The sequence below is a fragment of the Zingiber officinale genome, chromosome 3B, assembly GCF_018446385.1.
Source record: "Zingiber officinale cultivar Zhangliang chromosome 3B, Zo_v1.1, whole genome shotgun sequence".
Taxonomy (NCBI): Eukaryota; Viridiplantae; Streptophyta; class Magnoliopsida; order Zingiberales; family Zingiberaceae; genus Zingiber; species Zingiber officinale.
In genome coordinates this window covers 62,442-71,071 of record NC_055991.1, presented here as the reverse complement: position 1 = coordinate 71,071, position 8,630 = coordinate 62,442, and the positions used below count along the sequence as shown (strand labels likewise).

Genomic DNA, 8,630 nt, shown 5'->3' with positions numbered 1-8,630 from the left:
TAGGGTTTCAGATGCAGAGTTTGCGTACCTTGCCAACGGAGAAGATCCCTGCTTTTATACCACCTCACATAACCTCTGTGATCGTGAGATGGTCACTGGGTTGTTAGAGTTTGTTAAGTGATGGGAAAAGTACAACTTGTATCATGTGTCATAATTCTCCGATAAATCTTTTACTTACCCGTGATGTACCTCTTTTGTCGTTTGCCTGGCTAGGCATACACTAAGAATCTTATACTCGTCCGACCTTTATCCAACCGGTCATACATTGAGGGCCTTTATTTGAACAACCCTTAAGTTTTTATTTAGTCACTATCTCACACAGCTTATCACTCGATCAGGCTAGACCTAATACCTTTAATAGCCAGGTGAGCTTTAATTTTGACTACCACATCGTTATGCCCTTGGTCCAATAATTACAACCCATATCAGCTACCATGCTTGTTAAGTTTTAATTAATTATTCTGATACTTGGTGTTTAATAATGTCTGGATCTGGATGTTTAATTCTCGGCAGTCTCGACTCTGGTGGTGTCATTGGTTCTCTGTTATTTAATTTAATGAAGGCCACTTGGTTAGATTTTGGGCGAAGATTTAGTTAGCATCAGCTATATAGCTGAGACACGTGAAATAATTAATGGCTGTGTTTAATTAATCATGTACAAAGTAATTAATATAATAGAGGCGAGAGGAGTTCTTGAACTCCCAACTAAAAATATCTTTTTGGCCCAGAGTACAGAGATAAAGTTATCTTAAATTTCTACCCGAGTTCAACCACAAAAAGAAAAAAACACACACACACTTTGAAGAAGGGTTCCTTCTTTCTTGAAAATTTTGAGATAAGGATATTATTTAACTCAAAGTCAAAGACGATTTGTTAATAACTTTAAACAAATGGAAAATTTGTGATACTAAACAAGTTGCCGGTCAGTGCTACTGATTTTGACTTTGGGTACCCAACGATTACGGCGGATCGGATAAAGGAGCCACATTTTTCTCTTCTTCCTCCTCTCGCCCGTCAACTCAAAGCCCCCGTTCGGAGCTCAGAAACTCGACATCTCCTTCTCCTTCCATGGAGCTGCATCGCTTCTGAGCTCGACCGGAGACGACGTTCGATTCGCTTTAATTATTCGTGTCTCCGCCTTGCCAAAACCCGGGTATAAATTTGGGTGGAGAAGGTGCTTCCTTCCTGCTCTTGTGAAGCTCGTCGATGGGAAATTGCTTGGGCACCAAGGTCAAGGCGGAGAGCCCCTCCCCCGCCGCCTTCTCTTCGGGTACGACGTTTCACCCTTTTTGCGGATTTGAGCTATTTAAAAAGCTTCGGTGAGATCTCCGTTTCAATCAATGTATTCTTTTGTGTACTTTCTTCATGATTTTTTCAGTTGTTTAATCGAAAGTTGATGTTTTTAAACGATCTGAGTCATATTCGGATATAGTGGTTAGGGATTGTCGACGATAGTTTGAGTAGATTAGGGAAGTGCCAATAGTCTTCCTAATCCCTTACCCGAGCTGTTTGCTTCTCCGGTTTGAATGATTTATCATTCAATCGATGTTAGTTTTTAGTTGAAATGAAGATTTTGACAAGAGTTGTTACTTGATCAATCCGATGCCCAATTTTAGGTGGAGAATCTCAATACAGCAGCAGTAAGGCAAACGACTCGAGCGTTTCTAGCAGCAAGGTGTCTGCTTCATCTTTGCCTTCCACTCCGCGGAGCGAGGACGATATCTTGTCATCTTCGAACCTGAAGAGCTTCACCTTCCACGATCTGAGAACCGCTACCAGGAACTTCCGGCCGGACAGCATGCTGGGAGAAGGAGGTTTCGGTTCGGTCTTCAAGGGTTGGATTGATGAAATCACATTGGCAGCAGCCAAGCCCGGGACTGGACTAGTCATTGCTGTAAAGAAACTCAAACAGGAAGGGTTTCAGGGCCACAGGGAGTGGTTGGTGAGTAGCAATTCTTCCAGCCTTGAATTCTTTTATCTCTGCGAATTTCGGTATAGATTGATATTCAACTAATGGCGATCTTGAATCTTGTAGGCGGAGGTTAATTACTTGGGCCATTTGTCTCACCCTAACCTCGTAAAGCTCCTCGGATACTGCCTGGAGGATGAACAAAGGCTTCTTGCGTATGAGTTCATGCCTCGGGGCAGCTTGGAGAATCATCTGTTCAGGAGTAAGTTCTTTGTGATCGATGGCATCTACCTCCATTGCAATTCTAGCCTTATTGTTCATGCTCGGCGAAATCTGTTGCGGTTCAGGGAGTTCATACTATCAGCCACTTCCGTGGAATATCCGCATGATGATTGCCCTTGGAGCTGCAAAAGGGCTTGCTTTTCTTCATAGTGGCAAGGGCAAGGCAAAGGTCATCTACCGCGATTTCAAAACCTCCAATGTGCTTCTCGATTCAGTATGTGGTTCATCTCTCGTCCTCGCAATGCAATGTGTATATATATTCACTCAATTTGGATACTAATCGTTCTTCCTTTAATTTGCAGAACTACAATGCGAAGCTTTCTGATTTCGGATTGGCGAAAGATGGCCCGATTGGGGACAAAAGCCATGTCTCTACAAGGATCATGGGAACATATGGATATGCTGCTCCGGAGTATCTCTCAACTGGTAATTTGCTTCACTTTTGTTGATATGGGTGTGGTAGTGTTTCTGGACATGGTCTAGTACAATTTTACTTATCATCTAGAGACATTCTTCAATCTATCCACATTTGTTGTTATGTTTGTGTCAGTTAAATTCTGACCTCATTGTGTTCTTGATGATACTATAACTTGAGACATGAACTGGATAGCTGACTCGCTCAACTTTTAACAGGTCATTTGACATCCAGGAGCGATGTTTATAGCTTTGGAGTTGTTCTTCTTGAATTGTTGACCGGCCGACGGGCCATTGACAGGAACCAACCGTCTGGACAACACTATTTGGTGGAGTGGGCAAAGCCTTATCTCACGAGCAAGAGCAAGCGAAGCACTACGAACATGATGGATCCCAGATTGGAAGGGCAGTACCCGGCGACTGGAGCCCAGAAGACAGCTGCTCTTGCACTACAGTGTCTATCCATGGAAGCAAAGGACAGGCCAACCATGGATCAAGTAGTGACTGCTTTAGAACAGCTTCAAGATGCTAAAGACGGGTAGAAGTTCTAAGAACAAACCTAAATGAAGCAGACAGAGAGCAAGCACCGATTCATCGATGCCGCTTCACAGGAAGTGACAAGAAGTTGAAACCTAATAGAGAGGATAATAGAAAAGGTTGATTGTTCAGGGCCCTTAGCATTTGATCTTGCTCGTAACTGATCAACTGTCTTATATTTAGTAATCAGTCTGAATTAACTGTTGTTGTAAATATCTTGAGTGTTGCTCATCTAGTTCAAGGATCATGATCACCAACCCTTTCAAGAAATCATGATCACCAACCCTTTCAAGGGTTACACTCTCCTCCTCTATTTGAGACTGATTATGTATTGCAAGATCATGAAATCCATATGAAATCAGACTTTGATTACAAAGTTTGACTGCGATCTTAGTTAAACATTTCCATCCAATCCAGACGGCATCCAAAAGTTACATGAACTAGCAAAGGCTCATAGATAAAAAGCCCTTCGCTCAAGCATTTCTCCCTTTTTTTTTGTTTTTGAAAAAAAAGATTTAGTTTTTGCAGAATCTACTAAGCAACAACAGTGGTCTCAATTGGAATCTTGGTCGAGGGTTTATCATCCTCTGATTTCTCAGCTTCCTCCCAGAGCTCAGACAATGCTTCCTTCATGTCATGGAGGCTTTCCAAAGCATGGTCTGCGCCGTTGATTCTTTCAGTAGTACCAACCTGAATCCACAAATAAGCAATTTACATGATGGAAGCTTTCTAAGATTTTTTAGGCACCAAGAGATTTACCAAAACAGTATGCAATCCAATCTCTTTTCCCGACTGAATGTTCCGAATACTATCGTCGAAAAAAATCTAGAACACGGTTAGATTTGACAACGTCAACTAGGATTCTGAATCCTGCAAAGGGTGACGGCAAATTACATAGGAAATGCGACTTACAGTTCTCTGGGGATCAATGTTTGCAATCCTGAGAGCATGCTCCATGGCTTCAATGGATGGTTTACACAATATTGGTGTCTTTGGTAGATCAACATTTGGATCAGGTTTCGATAAGTAGCTAATTATGTCAAAGATGTTGGCTGAATTATCTTCTCTAGATGAAGAGGATGGTGGGTTTAGTGTCTCAAAGCAAATAACAGTATCAAAACAATCTTCCAGATCCAGCTTCTTAAGCACTTTAGCCGCATGAGCTTGATCACTATTAGTGAATATCTATTCATTCAGGTCGATTCATGAGCTTGTTAGTGAAGTGAAAAAAAAAACAAAGTTGAATCAGAGAGTTTCAACATCCATGCCCCAGAAACTCACAACTTTTCGAACTGGAAGACTCAGCAAGAGTTGATTTATAACAGGATCTGGCTTTAATGTTTCATATGGTAATCTTCCATGGACAAAGCTATTAAACCACGGGAAATCAGTAAACTCTTTGATTCACTAAAACCATAGAATGAAGCATGTGAAGCAAAGATAAAAAATCAATGATAGAGTCAAACCTATGGAAATCATCATAATCGAAGTTATAGCCAATGGCCTGAGAAACAAGTAGAAAGCTTCTCATTACTGCAATCGCACACCTTTGTCGAACATGAATATAACAATTACCTTTAAGCCAGCCATTGTCGTTCCATAGTGCTTATACAGAACAGTACACAACTCTAGTAAATTGCTTTCTTCAATCCCTAATTTTTCAAGCATATATTCTGAAAAATGATAAAATATACGTCTCAATTCTTAGGGAAAAGTTGATATAGAAACAAAATAGAGACCATACCTAAAATATTCTTGCGGCACTCGGCGGCAATTCCGGAACTCAACGGATAGAGGGTGTCATCAAGATCTGAAAAAAAAAAAAAAAAATCAAAGACAAGCAATAGTGAATTAAGAAAGGATTGGTATGCTATAACTTCAAACCTATCACCAAATAGCCAAAAAGGAAAACGTACCGAACAAAAGGCAATCATATCCGATATTAGCTTTCGTGCACATCTCCTTCGATTCCATATCTATAGCTCACAGCTTCGGAATCATAAACCTAAGGTTAGGAAAAAAGCTAAGCATGACGAACAAAGGTTTGATTTGGACCAATCTCTCCCAAAAGATCAAGTTTTCATCTTTTTGTTACCAATCATAGACCCAATGTGAGAAACCCCAAAAATAAATGGCAAAAAGTCTCGATTTTTTTATTTTGACCAATCATCACTCCCCAAAACAACATTTCAAAATTTCATTTTCTTGTACCATTAACTTCGTGCACTACCAATGCCTCGTGAAGATCTCGTTTCCAGGATTCATTCCAAGGTTTTAGAGAAGATCCGGCTTATAGGTTTCAATCGAAGGACGAGGAATGAAAAGTTATAGCGATCGAAGCTTAGCAAATAAGATAGGAAGCGAAGGCCAGTACCTTGGTCCTCCACGGAGCAGCGCGATTGGCAAAGAAGGGCGAAAAGGAAGGAGAAAGGTAGGAGGCGCACCGGTTTATATCGGCGACGGCGTCGGGTCGCCCCCACGACCGCCAATAACAAACGAGCAACACCCTACGTTTGAATTAATAATAGTACCCATTTCATTAGGAATATACTAAGAATAAATGTATAACCCGCATAATACGCAATATTATTTTTTTATTATATATATATTTTTAAAAAATATAAAATTCTATGATTCAATAATAACGTACCATCTTACAAAAATAAAAATTCTCAAATTGAAATTAGTGAAAAATGATGATAAAATATGTCAGCTTAAAATATACTATATAATATAAATTATTACATCCTACTCTCGTATGCAAGATATGATATAAATTAAAAGCTTTCTGCAAATTAGTTGTCCTATTCTCTCGTCGATTAAAAAAATCAAGCATTAAAATATTGACAAATTGGAAATTATCGCGTCTATTTATGGTATTTTTATATGTTATGTATAAAATATTAGCATTCATCTTTAATAAATATGTAATAATATTGAAAATTTTAGGGGATGTTTAATTAATGGATTTAGGGATGAGGGAAGAAATGAATTTAGAAATCAATCAAATTCATATAACTAAATTTTATTTTCATTCTATCTTACTATTAAATTCATACTCATACTCAACGTCACCTTAGTAATAAATTATTATAATAATTTTTTCTTATAAAAAATTAATTTAATATTATATTTAATCTTCATCAAAAATTTCAAAAAATATTTTTTTTTTTAACGTCATCAACACAAATATTTATAGAAATTTCTGCTCACAATGTTAATAACACAATGTGAGACTAAAAACAATAATGACAATATATATATATATATTTTTATATAAAATAAGAAAAAATTACTGATAAACTCAAAATATTTATAAAAGCTACCATAATGATAATATATATTTTTTTTATATAAAACAATAAGAAAAAATTAATGGTGAACTCAAAATATTTATAGAAACTTCATGTTAATAACACAATATAAGACTAAAAATAATAATGACAATATATATTTTTATATAAAATAACAAGAGAAAATTACTAATGAAAAAAATTTTTAATAATACATCACGACTGAGTCTCAAACTTTAAATTTTTGATTGAAAATTTTTCAATAATACACTGCAGTTGAATTTCAAATTCTAATAAAAAAATTTAATAATAAATTACAACTGAGTTTTGAACTCTAAATTCTTGATTGATGCATCTATAAAAATTATTAATAAACCTTAAAATTATTTTTATTAAAAAAGGAAAAAAATATTAACATAATTTAATTTTAAATTTCACCAAATTAATTAGTAAACTGTCATATTCTTAACAAAAATCGTAAGATATATTAGATATTAACATTAATATGATCTCAATGTAGAAATGAAAAAGATAAAAAGAATTTCTACTTACAAAGACAAAAAAATTAAAGCAAAATTTAGCTTAATGAAAATTTCTATGTTTGATTAAAAAAATAAATAAGACAAATCCAACATGCCAATTAATTGAATGAGTCCAGCATTTGCAAAGTATTGAATTTAAAAATGAAATGAACTTGCAAAAATATTGGAAAATTATAGAAGAACAAAAATATTGATTACAGGATTGCCACTTCAGAGTTCAGACACAAATAATCAAGAGTAATGTTGCAGAACAGAACCATTAATCCATAAGAATGTACAAAACTAGTTTCCAGAAAATAAAGAAATTAATCCCTAAGCACACAAAGTGAACTTTTAGACTGAGAGCAATTTTTTTCTGGGTTTCTATATACGAAAATGACTCAGTCAATCAAGATCAAAGTGAACTTCATTAAAAAAAGAGGAAATTCCAAGTCTCAAAATCCATCACACTTAACTTGAAGAACAAACACCCACTTAACTTTAAGGTCACTCACTAGACTAGACAAAATGCAATGTGCACAATTGATGGACGATCTCAACGCTCACTAGTCTTCATCTTCTTCAACCTTCTGGCCGAAGCCTCTTGGGCCAGGCCTTGCCTTCACCTTTGCCTTCTTACCTCCCTTCTTCTTCTTCTCCTCCTCCTCTTCCTTCTCAAACTTGTCCTTTTCTCTCTTCTGCAGGAAATCTTGCACCGCCAGGTAGATCACCTGCTCCACAATCAATTCCTCACTCACTCCGCGAAATCAAAATTCCTCCTTTAGGGAGTCGGTGGAAATCAACAGGAACACCGGCAAAAAAGAAGCGTTTTCGAAGAGAAGGTGAGATTGGATTTTTACCCCAATGGTGAGAACGGAGAGAACGACGAAGGCGACGAAGAGGAGAATAGAGATGATGGCGGATGCAGCGCTGTCCTCGGCGGCGGCGGCAGGGATCATCTGCTGAGCCTTCTCGATTGCTGCGTCCGCAGCTGGCGGCGGAGCTTCTTCCGCGACGGCTGCAATCCGCCCAAATCGAGAGCTTTGGAACCAATCGCCGCCCCCAGGTCTTCTCCTCCTCGGAGATAGAGGAGGAGAGGAGAGTGGAGCGCTTCTCCTTCCATTGAGGTAGAGATTGTGGGTGGAGAAGAATTTGGGAGGCGAGACGAGGAGGAGCTGGAACGGAGATGCGACTGCTACGGTTGCCATCCTTTCATCTGCTCATCCCCTTGGACAAGGAAGCAACGATATCTTTAATTCTAAGCGAAGAGCCGCCATTGGATTGTCTATTGACGGTCACGATCTGAATTTCAGACGCAACCTAAATTCTCAAGTACCAACATTCTTCGACTCTAAATGATTAATTTATTCCAACTATTCTTTCCTTTTCTAAATTTAACAACCAAAGATAAAATTCGGTTAGATTTTATTTACTTACATAGTGGCAAAAAATAAATACATTCGTCCCAGTGCTCCTGCCAATTCATCTCAGGATCAACACAGAGAAAATAAATCACGGACAACTACAAACATTTGGAATAGTGATTAACGCATAAGGGAAACATTTATCTCGATTTTATCGAGATTTGAACCTCAGATCTCATAATGATAACAAATCGAACCTCAGATCTCATAATGATAACACCTCATGCGTTAACCACAAGACCCATCCGAG

At 37.7% G+C, this 8,630-nt stretch overlaps 3 protein-coding genes across 4 annotated transcripts; 1 reads left to right on the top strand and 2 right to left on the bottom strand.

Annotated features, from left to right (window-relative positions):
- Positions 1–936: 936 nt before the first annotated feature.
- On the top strand, positions 937–3,302 carry LOC122055291 (receptor-like cytoplasmic kinase 176). The gene is made up of 6 exons (XM_042616659.1): positions 937–1,270; positions 1,617–1,942; positions 2,036–2,171; positions 2,257–2,405; positions 2,494–2,617; positions 2,825–3,302. The coding sequence occupies exons 1-6, from the start codon at positions 1,207–1,209 to the stop codon at positions 3,145–3,147; spliced, it is 1,122 nt and encodes a 373-aa protein (XP_042472593.1). The 5' UTR covers positions 937–1,206; the 3' UTR covers positions 3,148–3,302.
- A 169-nt stretch (positions 3,303–3,471) lies between these two features.
- Positions 3,472–5,674, bottom strand: LOC122055292 (uncharacterized protein C24B11.05-like). 2 transcript variants are annotated; one of them, XM_042616660.1, is made up of 9 exons: positions 5,517–5,674; positions 5,059–5,147; positions 4,887–4,952; positions 4,718–4,815; positions 4,609–4,646; positions 4,424–4,511; positions 4,055–4,327; positions 3,902–3,967; positions 3,472–3,832 (listed from the first exon to the last, which is right to left on the bottom strand). In XM_042616660.1, exons 2-9 carry the CDS (start codon positions 5,114–5,116, stop codon positions 3,677–3,679), a joined length of 843 nt encoding a protein of 280 aa, XP_042472594.1. In that variant the 5' UTR covers positions 5,117–5,147; positions 5,517–5,674; the 3' UTR covers positions 3,472–3,676. The 2 variants fall into 2 exon arrangements, with proteins under 2 accessions (XP_042472594.1, XP_042472595.1); XM_042616661.1 differs by having other exon boundaries at positions 3,678–3,832; positions 3,902–3,950.
- A 1,693-nt stretch (positions 5,675–7,367) lies between these two features.
- LOC122055290 lies at positions 7,368–8,563 on the bottom strand. Its single transcript, XM_042616658.1, has 2 exons — positions 7,817–8,563; positions 7,368–7,687 (listed from the first exon to the last, which is right to left on the bottom strand). The coding sequence occupies exons 1-2, from the start codon at positions 8,162–8,164 to the stop codon at positions 7,523–7,525; spliced, it is 513 nt and encodes a 170-aa protein (XP_042472592.1). The 5' UTR covers positions 8,165–8,563; the 3' UTR covers positions 7,368–7,522.
- Positions 8,564–8,630: the final 67 nt, after the last annotated feature.

Coding starts and splice junctions, on each gene's coding strand:
- LOC122055291 (XM_042616659.1), top strand. CDS start 1,207: ATGGGAAATTGCTTGGGCACCAAGGTCAAGGCGGAGAGCCCCTCCCCC. Junction 2,172..2,256: donor GGAGAATCATCTGTTCAGGA/GTAAGTTCTTTG, acceptor GTTGCGGTTCAG/GGAGTTCATACTATCAGCCA. Junction 2,406..2,493: donor CCAATGTGCTTCTCGATTCA/GTATGTGGTTCA, acceptor TTTAATTTGCAG/AACTACAATGCGAAGCTTTC.
- LOC122055292 (XM_042616660.1), bottom strand. CDS start 5,116: ATGGAATCGAAGGAGATGTGCACGAAAGCTAATATCGGATATGATTGC. Junction 4,816..4,886: donor GTGCCGCAAGAATATTTTAG/GTATGGTCTCTA, acceptor ATCATTTTTCAG/AATATATGCTTGAAAAATTA. Junction 4,328..4,423: donor GTCTTCCAGTTCGAAAAGTT/GTGAGTTTCTGG, acceptor CTGAATGAATAG/ATATTCACTAATAGTGATCA.
- LOC122055290 (XM_042616658.1), bottom strand. CDS start 8,164: ATGGCAACCGTAGCAGTCGCATCTCCGTTCCAGCTCCTCCTCGTCTCG. Junction 7,688..7,816: donor TCTCCGTTCTCACCATTGGG/GTAAAAATCCAA, acceptor ATTGTGGAGCAG/GTGATCTACCTGGCGGTGCA.